Genomic DNA, 19,895 nt, shown 5'->3' with positions numbered 1-19,895 from the left:
AACACAGTTGCAGCTGCTACCATTTGCAGTGGCATGCACATGCGCGCGCACACACACACACACGCTTTTAGGAAAAAAGAAAGAACCTGTCCTACTGCCACTGCTAAAGGTGAGGCCTACCAGCAACAATCAGTTGGAGAATTTCTCTTCCCCCTGGAGATATTTGGTCCACCCAATTTCTCTGCTGACAAATACACTTGAGAATTATAAGAAGCCATTGGCATCGACTGATTACTGCAAGATGTACATGTATGCATTTGAAATGTTACAAACCATTTTATCACAAACCCAGTGCCCAGAAATGGTGGAAATAGCTGTGACAACAAGGCAGCAGGATTTTTTTTAAAATGTTTTTTAATTAGTGCTATAACGCTCTTTTATTTAAGCACTACGGTGTGAATATTTTTTAATGTAACTGATAAAGCATTTTAGCGCTAATGAAAAGATATATTAAAAATAAATAAGTACAGTGTTAATATGGCGCTGTCTAGAAAGGTAATGTGAAGGTGTGCCAGTGGTGACACCTGCCCAATACATCACTGCATGCACCAAAACCACACCTCTTGAAAAAGACGGAAGAGAAGCAGCAAGATAGTCTACATCTGTGGTGACGGTGGTATTGTTCCACTCTTTTCTTTAAAAAATCAGATTATCTGCGGTCTGAAAAAAAGAAGGAAGAATCAAGGGGAAAACAAAGGAGGATGACCATTTCATGATGACATCAGGTGCTTCCATATGGAGGGCTCCTCATTCTACCAATCAGAAGGCAGAGTTTGGCAATTCCATCTTTTTTCCTTAATGGATTTTCCATGGTAAGAAAAAGACAGAGGGAATGGTGTGAAAACAGGGAGGGTTATGAGTGGAAGATGTCAATTCCATGACTGAGGCAGGGGAGATGGTATGATAAAACCCTTGTCTGGAAGCACCCATCATGTAAATGCCCTGTAAAAAGAGAGTGAATTCAGCAGTGTCGGCTTCAGGTTTTGGAGGGCCCTTGGGCAAGACATCCTCAATAGGCCCCCTGACATCTCACCACCATTGTCACTAGATGCTCTTGCTGCTCATCGTCTTCCTCATCATTGCTACCACTGGTTTGCTTGACAAGCAGAGAGCCAGTGAGCAAGAAGGCAGTGGCATCTACTGCTTCTCCTTCTCACCACCTCTGCTTTCTGGGCCAGAGAGAGGGAGGCCAGTGAACAAGGAGGTTGGTGAAAATGAGGAGCAACTCCAGAGGGCTCTTGTAGCTGGGCACCTGCAAGGGTGTGGGCCCTTGGCCTGACCATGCCTACCCTTGACACCAGTCCTTGAAGGAAATGTGGCAATTCCACACTAAACCCCTAAGACTGGTTCCAGATTTAATCACACTTGGACACATTGAAATCAATGGGATGTACATGCATCACGACTAAAGTAAGTCCCATTGGGATTTGGGCTAAATCTGGAATGTCAGGCTGCAATTCCATATCCATTTAACTGGGAGTAAGCCCCATTGAACTCAGTGGGACTTCTCAATGGGACATGTATGGGATTGTGCTGTTCGTGAATGTAAGATGGCACCATCATAATCAGTACTCATTTTCATAGGTTCATCCTTTTGTCACCTTTTCTCACCTGGACATGTTGCCTTTTGCTGGTACCCTCCAACCTTTTCACCACTTTGCAAATAAAATGACATGGATATATTTTTGTTGTTGTTGAAAAAAAATACCAAGCCAATTTAAATCCGTTTTATAGTTCAGACTGTTCTTGCTTAGGGGGAAAATATAGCCTAGCATGGATATTGAAGACATTCTTTGCTTTGTCCTTATCTGAGAGGCTGTGGAATGTTCAGCATTGACAGTGATGCATTGATGCTGAGCATTCTTAACAGCATGGGCAACGTTAAGCACATGAAGTCCTGTGGCCTTGATTTGATCTGCCCCACCTGGATCTGGCAGAATTTCCCCTTCAGCTCTAGATTTGATGGCTCTTGTTTAGGCCAGATAATTATCCCAGCATTAACATTTTTCATTGGCTTTTTAATTTATCTTGCTTGTTTTTTTCATCATAGCGCACGGGTGGGGGAGTGGGGAAGGGAGAGAGAATAACCACCCCCCGAACCCCAAATGTCATCAAGAGTGATCAAGACTTTCCAGAGTTAGCATACATAACTGCAATTGAAATACATTAAATAGCATGTTAGATAGATACTCAATGACTCATTGTTTTTAAGGCCAACAGGGGCATTTATAATAACGTAGTCCAATCTGTTACACAGGCATAGGCACTACACCCATACACACACACACACACACACACACACAGAGTCAGTAGGCTGAATCCAGACCAAGTTAGTGGCACTTAGCTCTCATCGAAACCGAGCAGTTAAGTTGATTTCAAGGGACTTTGTATTAGTCATGATTTAAGTTAGTCAGTACAATGGGAATAAGCATGAATAACTTTGGTCTGGGTCCAACTCATTGTCTTTACTAAGCCCAATAATGATTGGAGAACTGAATTTCCTAATCCCAAAAGATACCACATCCTGTTTTTTTGTTTTTTTTTTAGAAGTTCTCTCATATGGAGGGCTGGCTACATCCTTTTGTTCTGGATTAATCAGTTCAAAGTCTGCATTTTATTCCCAGGATATTATTTCTCCTGGCATCTGTTACCACCCATTCTGGCAAATATGCCTGTCTTTCTATACACATGCTATTGAGGGCAGGCCTCCCTCAGGAAGCCTCCAGAGAACTTGCCTGAACCTCTCTGAGCTGTAACCAAAAACATGGAAATCAAATGTTATGAATAACTAGCAAATGGACCTGACATCATACAGGTTGGAATAGCCCTTAGTTTTGATACAGTGAAGCCTTCAAGCAAACTTATGCACCTGTCAGAGTTAGAGACATTGTGCCCATTATTCATTCATATATATATATACACACACACACATACACACACACACATATGTATGTATAAATTACATTTATATCCCACCTTTTTTTCCTCCTTAAGGAACCCAAGGCAGCGTACGTAGTCCTCCTCCTCCATTTTATTCTCTGAGTGAAGGGATGCCCGCTGGCACCCCTAGGCACAGTCTCTGCCATGGTTCTCCCTATAGCCCCATAAGGGGGTGGGTCTGCCCACTCCATTTCTCTGAGGGTGGGCTGCCCCAGTGGAGGAGGCAGGGGGCAGGCATATATCTGGCTGGCCTGGCCTGCTAATCTCCCCTGGCTTCAGACTGCATGGATTACAAAGCGATGTGCTGGTTAGGGAAGTCTGACCCTAGTGGCTGAAGGTGTTACTGCAGGCTTCAAACACATGCACACATTAAAATTAATTAAAATTAATGTGTTTTAAAAACAAAATAACCCTGAGGTACACACTCCCAGCATCCCCTTAGTATGCATGTCAAGTTTCAGTTGTCTAGATTTCATGGTCTTGGCGCAATGGTATGGACAGATGGATAGACAGACACACATACACACGCATCCTATCTATCTATCTATCTATCTATCTATCTATCTATCTATCTATTTATTATTACATTTATATCTCACCTTTCTTCCTCTTGCAAGGAACCCAAGGCATAGCCCTCCTCCTCTCCATTTTATCCTCGCAGCAACCCTGTGAGGTAGGTTAGGCTGAGAGTCAGTGAATGGCCCAAAGTCACCCAGTGAGCTTCATGGCCAAGTGGGGACTAGAACCGGGATCTCCTGAGTCCCAGCCCGGCACTCTAACCACTACACCACACTGGCTCTCATTACATTATAGATTACATTTTTATTTAATGGCTGCCATATCACACTCCAAATAATAATACCATTAGAATCCCTGATGAAAGAGGAGATTAGGCAGCCATGCTTCTCTTGACAGCATTGTGCTCATTTCTTTCCAACCAGCTGTACATGACACCTGAAGTCCTGCTATAGCAAGAGGAGGGTTGGCATGGTATGAGCGAAAGGATGCAGCAGGAAATGACGCTCCTGAGGAAATGACACTCCTGAGTATACTCAGCTGTGTCATTTCAAGCTCAGAAGTTGGACAGGCAGGCCTGTCTGTGTAATGTGCTCTCCCTACCACTAGGGATGTCACGGGAGTCCTGGGGGTGGTGGTGGAATCCCATGGACTCTCCCCTGCCTGGCTTCCTGGACTCCCATCTGCAGACCACAGCCACTTACCTGACCTGTTTGGTTCCCTGGGCAAGCTGCTGGATGGTTCACATGCACTGGACAAGTGGGTGCGGGCGCCCGACTCCTCAGCGAGCTGCCATTTTGTACAGAAACGGTGGCTTATTGTGATCTGTAAAAGATGTCTTTTGGTGGCCCTGAAGTGGCAACGCACACAAGATTACAGGTGTGAACTGCCTGTAATCTTGTGTACATGGCTGCTTTACAGCCACCATTTGCATAAGATGTCTTTTACGGAAAAGAATGAGTCACCATTTCTATGTAACATGGCAACTTGCTGAGGAGACAGGCACCCACGACTGCAAGTTGGGCACCTGCGGACCACCAAGCAGCTCGCCTAGGGAGCTGAACATGGGCGGGTAAGTGGTGGTGGTTCAGCGAGCTGCACATGGGGCAGGCATGGGATGGTTCATCCATCCCTACCTAACGCTAGGTTCCCCTCCATCTTTGCAGAGCTAAGGGCTTGGGGGGGCAGGTTGCTTGCAAAGCAGGGGGGCTGCCAGGAAGGGGCAAGGAGTCAACACCATTCTGAGCCAGGTCCAAACTGAAATGAGACTGGGCACAGCTCAAAATGGGGTACCTCACTTCAAGCAGTCAGAGTGCACACACTGAGCCCTCTCCCTGGATTGACATGGTAGGGAGGGCTGTGACTCAGAGGCAGAGCACCTACTTTGCATGAAGAAGGTCCCAGGTTCAATCCACGGCATCTCCAAGTAGATCTGGAAAAACTCCTGCCTGAAACTCTGGAGAGCTGCTGCCAGTCAGTGTCGACAATACTGGGCTAGATGGACCAGTGTTCTGTGTCAGTATAAGGCAGCTTCCTATGTTCCTATGAAGTTCATCAGCATCCATTATTTACATTTAAAGTTTCCTCCGGATGGATCATCCATACCACATGCTCAGAAACAATATTAAACGCCAGAATCTTTATTCTTTATTCAGTTTCAGTCCATGGGATCACTTATGGCCAAACTGTGGCAATGACCCATTCCAACCACGAGAAGTCTGTATGACCTGCTCTTTGATCAGCAGAATTAATTTAACTTCTTTCAGGGTGTTTTTTTTTTTTTTACATCAAGTGTCTTCAAAATCATAAATCACTGTTGCACTTTTTGGCCGAACCTCTTTTTTATTTATTTTTAAATATGAATTGATTTATAATTAAATAAACCTCTTTATTTATTTAATCATCTTCCACTTCGTCCTTTTTCAATCAAGTGCTTTGGCCTTCTTGTATGGAAATCATGTAGTCTGAGGTTTACTCCTTATATAGTTCACTCCTCACTGACTGTCAGGGTGGAAACTGAGCCAATAGAGCCCCAGAGCAGTTCTGATTCTGAGGAGGAACAGCAATCTGTGGGAGAGGAGCTCGCTCATCTCTCACAAGCACAGCAGCTGGTAGAGATTCTTCCTGCCAGCATTCCTGGGATAGATAGTGACCCTGGCAGTGAGAGAGCGCTGGAGGGGGGCTTGCTGGACGCTCAGCGCAGATGCAGGGAGCGACGACAGATGGAGGGCACAGAAAGGAGGCGTAGCGCTCGTTTGGCGCGCAAACAACGGTCGCGTCCCGAGGACACAAGGGAAAGAGGGAGGATCTCTCCCTAGCCCATAAGTTCAGGGTCTTCCCGTGGTTCTCCTTCAAACAGGGACCAACTGCCTTACCTGGAGCTTAGGCTACTCTGCTATCTTTCCCCAGTGCTGTTCCTTACTTTGTTGCTGGTGATTAGTATCTGAAAGAGTCATAAAGTAATAAAGGAATAAAGTCTCGGAAAGAATCCTCGTTGTCTGTGTCCTGAGTTGGCTATTGGTGGGGACTGCAAGAGGCAGCTAGGGCGCTCCTGACACTGACTGACAGTGGAGCAGAACAAAGTGATTGCCATTCAGAAGAGAAGGCAATGGGCTGAGAGAAAGATAGGAAGAAGAAGAGGCCTGTTTGCTGTGAGCCTGCAATCCAAATAATAGCATTGATCCAAAGAACTATGAAGGGAAGAAAAAGAGCTGGAGCTGTTCTGCAAATGCTTGTGCAAGATGTTACACAACAAGAGCGGTATAAATGCTAAGGGCTCAAGGCTATGTGTGTTTAGACAGAAACAAGTCCTACAACTCTCAGCATTCTCCCGCCAGCATGGTTCCTAGGGAATGCTGGGAGTTGTAGGGCTTTTAAAAAAAATCTAAACATGCATAAGATTGCACTCAAAGACTGACATTTTATTGATTGATTGACTGGTTTAATTTGCGCCTCTCAAAATTCTCCACTCTACTTGTGAGAATAGAAATTGGGTCAACAATTTCACTGAATTTCTCCAGTGGGAGAAGAAATTCTCCAACACTTTCTCATAGGTAGGGCTCACCATTGGCAGGGGTTATAGCACAACTTCTTTCTTTTCACCAAAGGGTTTGTGTTTTTTTGCACTCTCACTGCAAGTTGCAACATCAATTGTCTTGGCAGCCTAGCCCCAATTTTGCATCCTCCACAATGCAGATGTGTGTATGTGTGTGTGGGGGGCAGTGTTGCTCCAGGGGACAGGTGGTGCTAGCGCTGTGCCAAAATCTGTCCTCCAATTTCTGGGAAGTTTTCTTCCCCCATGGAAGAGGCTTCCATTTTTCTGTCTCATCCTCAGGGCATGTTATAATTTATTTTGAATTTATTCTGGTGGTGTTTTTGAGCATACCTAATCACTGCAAGGTGGCCAGTGGTGCTGTGTATTATTATTATTATTATTATTATTATTATTATTATTATTATTACATTCCTATACTGCCTAATAGTCGGAGCTCTCTGGGCTGTTTTATCCTTCTGTTACCCATCTGTCCATTGCTCTGCAGCCTCCCCGGCTGCCTGCGCTTCTTGTTCTGAAAAAGCTCTATGCGAAGAATTACCTCATGACATGTTCCCCTGGGCGGGAACATCAGGAAGCCAAAGAGGCTATAGGCTGCCAGAGATATGATTGTACAATGAAAGACGGGACACTCACACACACTCCTTGGTGCCTCACAAGTAAGCAAAACACAAGAATCCTGATCCCAACCTATGACAATTTCTCTGAAATTTTCTTCTCCTTTGGATTTCTTTATGAAAGCAATTTCTTTTCTATCAAACCGAATGAGAATGGTTGCAAAAAAGTGTAGGATAAAGTTTTGGCGCAGCATTATAATTTATATCCCACTTTCCCACTAAAATAGTGCCCAAGGTGGCAAAATAGTGCTCAAGGTGGTGACAGCAGTTCTCACACTTCTTGTGCAAGAGGTTTCACAAGCAGAAAACCTCTTTGGATTAAGGTTGTCATAAGAAATTAAGTAGAGATACCTGGAAAGTTGAACAGCTGTGCTTGGTTTCTGGGGGAGAATTGGGGAAAGAGATCAGCCCACCTTGACCAGACCACTCATTCTGCTTGTGCACACACCACTTGGGCTAAATGTTCCCTTACTGCACCATTATTAGTGGGGGATGATGGGAATTGTAGGTTATTGCCATGATCCCAGGTGGAAAGACACACTGCGGCATCAAAACACTCCTTTCTCTTTTCTCAAGAAAATTCTGCCATAGTTGCCCGGCTAGTAAGAAAAGATTTAGCTCTGGGAGGAGGGATTGGGGGTGGGTGGGAGAAGGAACCTTATACTGGTGAGGTGTGTGTGTCATGCTCCATCAGGAGGCCTGAGTGAACATTGACCCTCTCCCTCCTGAGGGACTTTGATGGAGTCACTCAACGGGGACTGATTAATTTTTGGTGGTTTGAGGTTCATTTCACTTCTCTTCTGCAAAAGCCAGGTTTGATTAAGCTTTTGAATGGGTCCTCAGAGTTCTGTTGATTGTTTAAAATGGTTATATTTATGTATGTTGGTTTTATGTTACTATGTTGTATTTTTACAGTTTCAATCTTTATGAACTGCCCACAGAGCTTTGTTTATTGGGCAGTATAGGAATGAGTGAATTAATTGATTTTCCCAAAGTTTGAGCAAGGTTTTAAATAAATAAAGACACCTTTGGATCCAACCCAATCTCTCCCAAGCCTTGATGAGCTCCAGTTTGTTACAACCTGAGAAAAAAATCTTCCACGGAACTCTTCTTTAGCAACCAACAGCTTTGAGTCAAAGTCTCCCGATGGAAACATTTGATTCTATTGTCTCCAAGAAAGAAAAGCTGCTTTTACTAGATATTAAAGTAAAATAAAACAGAAAATGATCCCAACGCAACCAAGTATGTTATAAATTTCAGCACTAGCCGTAAATCCATCAGAAAGTGCATTTCTTTGGATGTCTACCGAAAGTACCAAGAACACTCTAGCAGAGGAAAGCTTCCGGATATAAATGGGGGTTCCGCTAAATGTTGCAATCATTGCACATGAGTTATTACTGTAAGCGGCATCTCTTCCAGGACAGCCAAAAAACAAACAAGCAAAACACTTCTGTCCATTAAGGGGAAATAGACTAAGCTGCTGAAGACAAAAAATAATAATAAAATGAAATAAAATGTGTTATTCTCAGCCAGCTCTTTAGAGTCAGTGCCGATTCACATTTTCGCCAACGGCATGATAGCCACAAAAACACCACTGAAGAATCCCATGCATGGAAACTGCCTGTTTGTGACCGGCTGACTGGGTGTAGTCGCTGCCACATATTAATAATAATAATAATAACAACAACAACAACAATTATTTCTGTCCTACCATGCACACTCAAAAAATGGTACATGTAGTTACTTGGGGCTCTTCTCACCATTACTGCTAGTAGTGCAGTTAGAAGGACGATAGTCCCTGAAACAAAATGTACCTCATTAAAGATGTACTGTCTGTTGTGGAGAGGTTTGGAGCTATTCTTGCTGCTTAGGCCGAGGGCCACCTCCCCCCACCCCCAACATCCCTGCCTTAGTGCTGATCCTGGTAGCTCCTGTGGACTAGCATCAATCTTATCGGCTGTCCTCGACATGAATAAGCTATTAAAGGCTTCCTGTTAAGGTTGGGCCTTTGCTTGGGCAGCGTCTTTCCTGGCTCTCAGCTTTTTCTGGCTTGGTTCCACTGCCCCGCCCCACTCCTGGCTACTACTTGACAGCTGCCTATGTTTCAGCACAGTGTTGCTTCTTGCTGCTGTCAGGTGTGCCAGCAAATGCCAGGAAGAGAGAGCCGTGCTAAATGAGAATTAGGAGGAGTACTATGCGTATTTGGCTGTGAAAATTCAAGCCTCTGTTATGTTTTCCTTCTTAACTGGATGCATCTCCCTGTGCTGTGCATCCCTCCCCATCCTCTGCTCCCTCAGGGGCCTTACACACAAATGTACCTATGGAATGCATTTTTTAGTGCATCGCACACAAATTGCACACAAGCACCTGTAATAGCCTTAAGTAATCCAGAGCACTTTCCAGACCAAGGCACCAGTTATTAAACTGCCTTAACTTTGCATTTGGGAATTGGATGGGCCCTCCCCTCACCATTTCCATAGCAACTAATGTATTTCAGATGGGAAAAGTGGAAGATGATGGAAGAGGATCAAAGGCCAACTCAGTAAGTGGCATGAACAAACAGGACATGGGCACGAGATGCGCACTACAGAGTTTTGCTGCTGCCTCTCCTCAGCTTGGGCATCCCATAGTCAAAGCTCGAGAGAGAAAGAAAAAGACAGACAGACAGATAGATGACAGGTAGATAAAGCTGATTTCTTTAAAAATATAAACTAACACCAATACATAACCGGATGTCCCATCTGTTAAAATTACGTTGTGAACTGCCCAGAGAGCGTTAGCTACTAGGTAGTATAGACATGTAATAAACGAAATGAATGAATGAGTCTTTAATACCAGCTATCACAACAACAACATCTTCTGGGGATAGGGTCTGGTGGTTAGTGGCTTTAGGCCTCAGTTTAGCTTAGCTTAGGTTAAGAGGTTAGCATATAAAATAACTAAGAAAAAGAACATCATATTCAAGAAATCTTTTAAAGTTCAATCTTTATAGTAATCTAAATAAATTATTTTGATTCTTTTACACTGAGCCTGTGAAGTCCTCATCACACTATTTATATTTAACCTAGATAGAAGTTAAAAAAAAAGGGCACAACTCATACACACAATTATACTCTAGGAAAAAAGGAGTATAATAAAGGTAGTAAAAGGAGGAAGCCTGACGTGGGTGGGAACAACCTGCCTAGGCTGAAGCAAAGGCGAACCACTCCCATCTTGAGGGACTGTAAGCTGGGTGAAAAGAGGAGGGTTCCCCGCCCCCACAGGTGGTGGTGGTGGTGGTTGTTATTATTATAATTATATTATTATTAATTAAAGTCAGGCTTTTCCTGACTTGTAACCAAACATGCACTGCTTTGTTCTACTGCGCTTATTGTAACATTTTTAATGTATTTATTACGTTATGTTGTTTTTACATAAGTTTTCATGTTTTATTATATGTATTTTTATGTAAACATAGAGGTCTTAGGATATCAAATGGCAGGAAAGTAGTTTAAATAAATAATTATATTTATTGGATTTTCTGCTTAACAGTAACAGACCCTATCCCTCATCTCTCCCCATTATTTGTGCCCACCTTTCTCCCTGCCCACTCTATCACACTGACTATTCCACTAACCCTGACAGAATGAGCATATGAACAATGATGATGTTGATTAATAAAGCATCTAAAATTTCCAGGCAATGTACAAAAATGAAAAACAACAGTACAGGCCCTACTTGCAGGCTTACGATTTAATATAGACATGTTACAATAGGGAACAAGGATGGGAAAAGAAGACGCAAATAAGTGCACTCAGTTACCAATCCTTACACAGAGGCTTTTCAGAACAGCATTGTGTAGTCAGCTAGCAAAAGAGAAACTCCCGCATGATCCAATTAGAAGCAGACGCCTCATTCCCAAGTTTCGGACTGGGGTAAAGGGATGCTCTCTATTAACATATCAGTCATCACAAACGCAAGCTAGCTGAGTATCACACACCTTTCTCTGTTCTCCTGTTGGTCCTACCTTGTAGCCAAGCAAAACTGTGGGTAAGAATACTCAGACTGGGGTTTGGCGCAGCTGCATGCAGGTGTGGGAGAACAAACCAAGTACCACACATATATTTCTTTTTATCTGTGCTCTCCAAGAGGAGAGCATAAAAGCTAGTGCTTAAGCATTAATTTGAATTGAATGGGGCCTTGTTAAATTTATTGACATGAAATGAAAAATCCCCAATGCGGTTTTGAACTGTCATGCTACCCAGAGGCAAGAAATTTTAATTAAAAAAAAACACACCAAAAAAAAAATATCCCTCTAGGCACTTAGTATGATATACAAGGCTGCAATTCAAACACTCTGCTTCCTGGCTCCTTTCCTTCCCTAGTTATATCCTGCATAAAAGCCCACGCTTCCTTTTCTCTAGCTCCTTTCTTGCGTATACAAAACATAAACCTGCTAATACACAGTATTAGAAGTGTGAAATCAAAATATCACAAAAGATTCCAGAATCTGGGCTGCTTCACTCATAAAGCTCATTTATAGAGCAATGCTTGATAGTACTTAACACTGGCATTGTAAATTTCCATCAGGAATGTTGATGTCCTCATGCATTGCAGCAGTTACTGGCTGCTCCGTGGTATGTGAGTGCGAGTGCTAATGACCCCAAGTGCTCACACAGCATTGGAGGTAAGCAATGCACAAACCCTTATATATCCAGTACTAGCGATGGGAGAAACAGGGATGCTTGAGCTCACTGAAATTCTCTGAACTTTTCTTCAAAGCTTGATTGGGCTCTCACACATTCTTGTTTGTGATTGATTTTTCAGCTTGTTTGAACAGGAAAACTGCATATATTTTTAAAGTGCACACCTTTCCTTCATTCACTAATGTGTAAAAATACACATTTTAAAAATGCAGGCTTTTAAAAACGCACACTTAAATTGTGCATTTTTAAAGTTGTGCATTTTTAAAAGTGTGCATTTTTAAGTTTTGCATTTCTAAAGGTGCGCATGCGTCCCCCATTAAAGCATGAAAATGCAAATATTTAAAAGTGTGCATTTTTAAAAGTGCACATGTTGTGAACGCAAATGCACTTTGGGAATTTCTGAACATTCAGGGATGTGAATTGGTATTTTTGAGTGATTTGCATACTGAAACGAAATTCTCAAACATCCCTATCCAATACATACTTTATCACTGAGCTTCAAGCAAATAGCGCAAGGTCCAGGGACCCACAGTCCAGGAGGAGTCCCAAACAACCCCCTGAAGGTGTTGGCAGCTCTGTGGAAGCAGCAGCTCCCCTCCTAGCCTGGCCTTGCTGGCAAAAGGTGCTGTGGCAGCCAGCCAGGTGAGGCTGCAGGCCCCACTGTGCACCATTTAAAAATAACTTTCCCCACTTAAGCTTTGTGTAGCAGTGATCTGAACCAATTTGGGGGGACACAGCCAACAAGGGCACAGAAATGATGTAAAGACCACTCCTTTGCCACTCCTGTGCCCTCATTGGCCATGTCCCCTCAAAGGTCTGATTGGTTCATATTAGACGGAGTGATAAATGTAAGTGTGGGCCCCCATGAAACTGGTAGAGTAATGGAGACAGAATGAATGAGGAAGGAAGGGTGCAAAGGGCTGGGCTCCTTTTTGTCCCATTCTTCCTCCTTAATCAATTCTTTGCAAAAAGAGGGAAGTCTTTTGCCTCTTTCCCTTCACAAATTCCCCAAATGACCACTTTGAGTCCTTCCTTTGCCCCCTAATGATCACTGGAGGATGGATTTGGGCTAAGAGACAGCATGTCAAAGGGTACACTGTCTATAAGAAACAAAAAGACTGAGGCACAGATTGGTAGTTGCCAGCACATTTAAAAAATGGGAAGTTTATTCCCAAACTTCTTTATCAAGGGAAGTTTGTCTGTAAAAACAAATAAAAATGCACAAAAAATCAACGTGCTCTGAAAGCAACTCCCAATCCAGTAAATTTGGACAACCAATCGGACAACCAATCCAGCCCAACCAATCAATCCAACCAGTCCAACCAATCCAATCCAACCAATTCAGATAACCAATCCAATAAATTCGGACAAACAATCCAATAACTCCCAATCCAATAAACAAATAAAAATACACAAACAATCAACATACTCTGAAAGCAACTCCCAATCCAGTAAATTTCATTTGGAAATACAGTGAATACAGAATGCAGCTCAAGAATTCAAAATATTTCTAACCATGTCATAAAACACAGCAATATCATTTAGAAAAAAACACACACACACCCCGCCACCATAAACAGATACTTGAGTCAGACAAGCAACTATTTACAATGAAAACGGTTCACAAGATGGTGCAGTCATTCAGGCTAAGAGCTGTGTTGCTTGCTATTAATTGTGTTGGAAAAAAATATGTCCAAAGGGTCATCAAGCTACTCATGCAACCATACAATTAACCACCCAAAATCCAAAATAACGTACCAGCCATGCATAGTTCCTTTTCCCCTCAAGTTGAAATTATTGAATTGCTCTAGGAGAGCTGCAATGGTTAGTCAATCCTATGCATATTTACTCAGATGTAAGTCCTACTGTGTTCAGTGCAGCTTACTCCCACATAGGTGTGCATTGGATTGCACCATAAATTAATCAATTAACGAATTAAAAGTCTTTTGTGTCACTAAAAGTAGAGATGGGTGAGAATTTCATTTAGTTTGGTTATTTTTTATAAGAACTTAACAAAATGTGCAACATTTTTCTTAAACAGAGGGTAAAGAACTTGAGATATTTTTTTTAAATAACATGAATGTGGGAGAAAGTGAAGCTGACAGATTTGTTCATGCAGGGAGAGGGCTTTGAATGCTCTTAGTCTTAAAAGTCTGGGTTTGAATCCCTGTGTACTCAGCCACGTTTGTGGGGCTGAATTAAGTTTGCCACCTCTTTTTTTGTGATGGTCTCCTCATCTTTTACAGCTATGTGGCAGGCAGGTACAACTAGAGATACATGACAAATTAATTTCAGTTAGTCTTTGATCAGAATTTACTTAGTTTGAATCTTCTGGACCAAATATGGGCTTGGACACCATCTGTGGTCGAAGTCCATACATTTCTGAGCTTGCAATGTGATTTGTGTACCAAAATAATAATAAAAATTTGACAGCATGTGTACATTTGAAAAATGTGCACAAACACACTTTAATCAACAAGAGAAGAATGCGTACATTTCAAAGATGCACACAATTGGTGCATACATTTGGAAAAAATGTGCACAAAATTACGCATGCATTTTCATGTGAAAAGAAAAAACAAAGCTCACAATCTGATACAGACTGGAGTCAGAAGGAGCTTTGAAATGGAATTCAGAGAACTTTGGTGAGCTCAGGTTTGACTGATTCGCACTCCCCTAGCTACAACATGGTTTTCTCCACACTGGGAATAGCTGCCCCTATTGAATTTGGCTCATGCAGATGGGTGAGAATTCTATTTGGTTTGTCTTTTGCTAGGAATGTATCAAAGTTTACAAATTTATTTATAAACTGGATGGAAAGAACTTGAAATGTTTTTTAAATTGAATGTGGGAGAAAGCGAAATGGACAGATTCATCCACCACTAAACTATGTAAAAGATTGTCCCCAATCAGATGATTAAAAAGAAACTGTTAATTATTTTACTCCAAAAACTATGGGTGTTCAGGTGCCATCTTAGAAGAGGCATTCCTTTCCATTTTATATAGGAAGGAATGCCTTTTCTAAGCTGATTGCTGCAACATGTCCATGCAGAAAAGAAAAATGAGTAAAATGTGCTTTCCTTCTGTAGTATTGATTTATTCCTGTGTATTTATAGAGATTTAATCAACTAAAAGTCATACGATTAGCAGACTAAGGTTCCTTTACGTCGGGAGTCAGCCCTAATTTTGAGCACTCTGCAAATGCGAAATCCCTAAAACAGAAGAAAAATGTTTGGGTTGGGTGCAACTAAGGGGAATCAAAGGGTAGTATCCAATGTAGTATCCAAAGTAGACCCACTGAAGTAAATAGGTCTTCAGTTAGTCATGACTAATTTAAATGCCATTCATTTCAGTGAGTCTACTCTAAGCAAGACTAACTTTGGACACTACCCAATTGCATGTCCATTGCCAAAGAAGAAGTGGATCACGCTGAAAAGTCCCAAAGACTTTTCCACCATCAGAACGTCCACGGCCGCATCATCATTCCATTGCCTGTAACACAACTCCCTCGCTAATAGAGAAAGCAAATCTCTTTAGGTCCTTGGCTTGAGGCTCACTGAGTTTAACATGCACTGGAACCTGCCTTTTTCAGCCTACTGACAAAGACATGGCAAAGACACATCCCCTGTGCAGCATCTCATTGACAAATTAGCCCCAGGCCAAATTCCAGCAATATCTCAGCATGCCACTACAGGGATGGGAAGCAACATTACAGAGCAGCCTGGCAGGCAGAATCCCTCTGTACCTGTAGACAGCCCGCTTGTCAGCCTCCAGCTGTGCCTGAGGGTCGATGGGTGTGCTGGGGATGGGAGTGTTGGCTGCTGCCGAGGGTGTGGTGATGTGGACGGGTTGTGCTTTAGCCGGCTGTTGAGCTGTGGCAGTCATCTGTTAAGAAGAAGAGGAAGAGGACAAGAAAGCGAAAGGTTGAAAAGGCAAACTGGATCAAGCAACACACATGCGGCTGCTTCCCGGAGGAGTCACTGCTAGTCACTTGCAAACATCTCAGAGCATGAAAGAACAACCTTTTCTGTATCTGATATGGGGGGGGGGAGAGTAGATCTCCAGTTCCAGACTTCAACTCCCAGAATTCCTGGCTGTTGGCCAGGCTGGCAGGAGCTTCTGGGAGTTGAAGTCCAAACCATTGGGAGATCTACCTTCTGACCACCCCTGAGATATGGAAGCATGAACTTCATAATACTAGAACCCGGGGTCATCCCATGAAGCTTTTGGGTGGGAGATTCAGGATGGATGAATGGAAGTACTTCTTCACATAGCACGTAGTTAAACTATGGAATTAGCTACCACAAGATGTCATGATGGCCACCAATTTGGATGGCTTTAAAAGGGGGTTAGACAAATTCCTGGATGAGAAGGCTATCAGTGGCTACTAGTCCTGATGGCTATATGATACCTCCAGTATCAGAGGCAGTATGCCTATGCACACCAGTTCCTGGGGAACATGGGCGGGAGGTTGCTGTTGCACTCATGTCCTGCTTGTGAGTTTCCCATTGGCAGCTGATTGGCCACTGTGAGAACAGAATGTTGGACTAGATGGACCCTTCTGATCCAGCATGGCTCTTCTGATGTTCTTACGAACTTCACTTATATATACACCTTCTTCTATATGTATTGGTGGAACTGTCTGAACAGAATGCTGATTGTGGTCTCTCCATGGCTGTTTTGGTGTTTCCTGCTCTGTTCTTAACACATGGTGCTTCATGTCTTTCTGCATGGATGGAGGCATGTGTCTTTATCACAGTTTTATACGAAGTTGGAAACTCAGACCCATGATGATGCATGGGATCCATGAACCGAATCTTCTACATGGGCCATTTGCTTGTAATGTTGTGTAGATCACCCCTTATGGCTGCAATCTACGCAACATTCCCTTTCCGGAAATGCCTGAGCCACCACTGTTTTCCAAAATGGCAGTTCAGGGAAGGAGCAGGTGGGTCCCTGTGCTTGTCAGTTGCTTGCCGAGCCATCGAGGGGCTTGCATGGCCCAGCAAGAGGGCGTGGGCAGCAGTGGCTCGGCGATCGATCGATGGCCCTGGACGGAGGTGAGTCCATCAATCCCTAGCAACAGTATATTGTTGTGAGCTATCCCTGGTGCAATGCAAAGTATTTGGGAGTGGATTGGTCTTGAATGGGCAACTAAGACCCATTAGCTTTCAAAAGATGAAAACGGCTAGAACTGGTTTGATGCTATGGATCAACAGAGCTGTCTACATTTTTAGACTCTCTTTGGGAGCGGGGCTATGGGGCTGCTCTGTTGATCATGAGGAGCACCTACATGTCAAAATTTACTGCTACAACACTGCTGAGCAGGAATTTGAACTTGGAGCATCCTGTTTACAGTCCAAACACTCTAACCACTACACCAGATTGGCTCAAAATTAAGTGGAATATTGACTGCTCTGGGCCTTTTTATCCCCTAGCCCCCATTTTTTAACAGCAGCATTTTTTCTCTGCTATTCCCCCCCCCCCCCGCACTTGGCCGGACAGATAATGAACTTTGGTGTGTATTTCATGTCCTCGCCTTCAGCCGAAAGCATATATGGAATTCCTGTCAGAACTTATTGTACCACCAGCACAGAGAGTGGTTCAGTTGCTTAGGTATTCTATCATGTGTGTGTGTCTGTGCGAGCGCGTGCGGTAAACTATTATCATGCCTTGGAATAAATACAGTGATCCCTGCGTCTAATATAGCCTGCTGTTAATGCGCTATAGTGCCAAGTTTAAAAGAGAAATAAAGAGCAAGGTCTCTCTGCAGATACTTCAAGTAGGTAATGTATCTGGATAAGGTTTCTTGGCAATGAAAAAGGATTCCATGCCTCAGAAGTAGATTCTGAGGTTTAAACACCCTTCATGTATTTTGTAGCAAGCAGATAGAGGTCAGGTTGGTTTTCAAGTTATACCAATGAAGTACTAAGCCTGTCTTGCAGAATTCAGAGAATGAGGAGAGAGGAATGTGGATGAGGGAGAGGGTCTTCCCAACCTATTCTGATCAAGAAAGTGCAATGGAGATATACTCTGGGCTGGAAGGACCCCAAAGGTCACTGCTGAGAGTGGCAGGATCATCCACCCAAAGATTTGCTTGTTTTTCTTAATTCAGGCAGCAATCCTATATACACTTATTTGGAAGTAAATAAATTCCACTGAACTCAGTGGGACTTAGTATGCATGTATATGATTGCACTGTCACTCTCCGTGAGCTAACTATGGTTAGTTACTACATAGCTAACAACATAGTGCAATGAAACCCTGCCACTTGAGCACTGGAAGTTCTGACCAGTCCATTCAGGATCCTGTGTTGTTTTTTAACTGGTCACAGGGACTAGGAACTTGAAATTTTATTTCATTTGTGAAAACCAAAATCTTCAGGATGAATACTGGAAAGGTCCTGCTGGATAGACTAGTCCAGCATCCGGTTTCCAACAGTGACTAGTCAGAAACTTCTGGGAAGCCCATAAGCTGAGCCTGAAGACAACAGCCCTGTTCACCCCTTCTTACCAGCCACTGTTGTTCAGTGACATACTGCCTCTGAACATGGAGGCTCTATATAGCCATCATGACTAACAGCCATTGATAGGCCACACCTCCATGAATTTGCCTAATCTCCTTTTAAAGTTATCTAAGAATAGTAGCAATTGTCACCTCTCGTGGCAGTGAGTTCCAGAGATGAATGATGAATACAGATACTGAGTCCCATGGTTGTGTGGTACAATTGTAAGGAGTACACAGAGTTCTGCTCATGCTAACAGTAATGAGAAACTTGCACCAAGCAGCACTACTTACTTGCCCCATTGATTTCAATGGGTTACTCTAAACATGACTAAGCCTGGATCCAACACAGTCAGTTTCCCCAGTTCCCCTTTCAGTCACTAAATACAGGGAATCCAGAGGAATTACATTGTTAAAGAGGTCCAGTAAGTGTGGTATCTCTGGTAGAACAAGAGTCTCTCATATGCTGGTCTCCTTCACACTACCTAGGTCCACTGCATGTACAATTTATTATTTATTAATTTATTATTAAATTTATTAATCGCCCATCTGGCTGGTCACCCAGCCACTCTGGGCGATGTACAGCATACAATAAAACAGTTTAAAACAATAAAATTCTACAATAAAAAAATTTTCTAAAATACCCTAACCCACAGGACTGCAAATATTTCATCAGTTGATTGGTCAGGTTAATTGGTCAAATAGCATTAAGGACATAAGAACCTCTTGGATCAGACCACATTTACACCATTTTGTAGACTAATACATAATGATCATTTTAAGATACGGAAACGTGTGCATGTGCACAGCCAGTTGAAATAATGTTTTTATTTGGGCATGTTACACCACATAGTGGCTCATATATAGTACCAATTATACCACATATTAGTCCACAATTGGCGTCAATTTGGTGCTTTTATGGAAAACTGCATGACTGTTGTGAAAAACTGAGCTATGCTGCCAGACTATTATAACAAGCACCATCTTAGAAGAGGCATTATCCTTGCCCTTTCTGTCAGGAGAGAATGCCTCTTCCAAGCCCGCTTGCTGGAGTACAAGTGTGCATCCTCTACAAACAAAAAATAATTATTTTTGCTTCAGAATTATTGTTTTATTCATATATATAAAAGCATGTAATGTTATAAATTACTCAACTAACAGAGCAATCCTATACATTACTCAGAAGTCCCATTGAATGAGACTTGCTCCTAGGTAAGTGTGCATAGGATTTCAGCCTAAATTTCATACGATTAGTCAACTGAGGTTTCTGTAATTCAGGGATGGGGAATGTGTGGCCCTCCAGATACTGGAATGCAACTCCCATAATCCCTCACCACTGGCTATGTTGGCGAGGGCTGATGGGAGTTATAGTTCAACAGCATCTGGAGGGCCACATGTTCCCCACAACGGCTATAACCGATTGACACTTCCATAGCAATTACATCCCACATTGGCAGGAACCCTCATTGACCAAATTCACATTAGGAGAGAACGACAGAAAAAAATCAAATGATGAATAATGAAAACTAGAAAATAACAGAACATATGTAACTATAATAATATAATATATGAACAATACAA

At 42.7% G+C, this 19,895-nt stretch overlaps 1 protein-coding gene across 4 annotated transcripts in view; it reads right to left on the bottom strand.

The window, feature by feature from the left end:
* Positions 1–19,895, bottom strand: part of PKNOX2 (PBX/knotted 1 homeobox 2) — a 531,025-nt gene that overhangs the window by 112,338 nt on the left and 398,792 nt on the right. For all 4 annotated transcript variants that reach the window (XM_084803817.1, XM_084803819.1, XM_084803816.1 and 1 more), the window contains one exon: positions 15,556–15,695. In XM_084803817.1, the coding sequence (XP_084659943.1) occupies positions 15,556–15,695 (140 nt within the window). The remainder of the gene's footprint in view (positions 1–15,555; positions 15,696–19,895) is intronic.

Source organism: Heloderma suspectum, chromosome 6 (assembly GCF_057233095.1).
Source record: "Heloderma suspectum isolate Gila_16-S chromosome 6, 16-S_ref, whole genome shotgun sequence".
Lineage (NCBI taxonomy): Eukaryota > Metazoa > Chordata > Lepidosauria > Squamata > Helodermatidae > Heloderma > Heloderma suspectum.
Note: the sequence above shows the minus strand (reverse complement) of the source record. Positions and strands in the feature narration are given on the sequence as shown.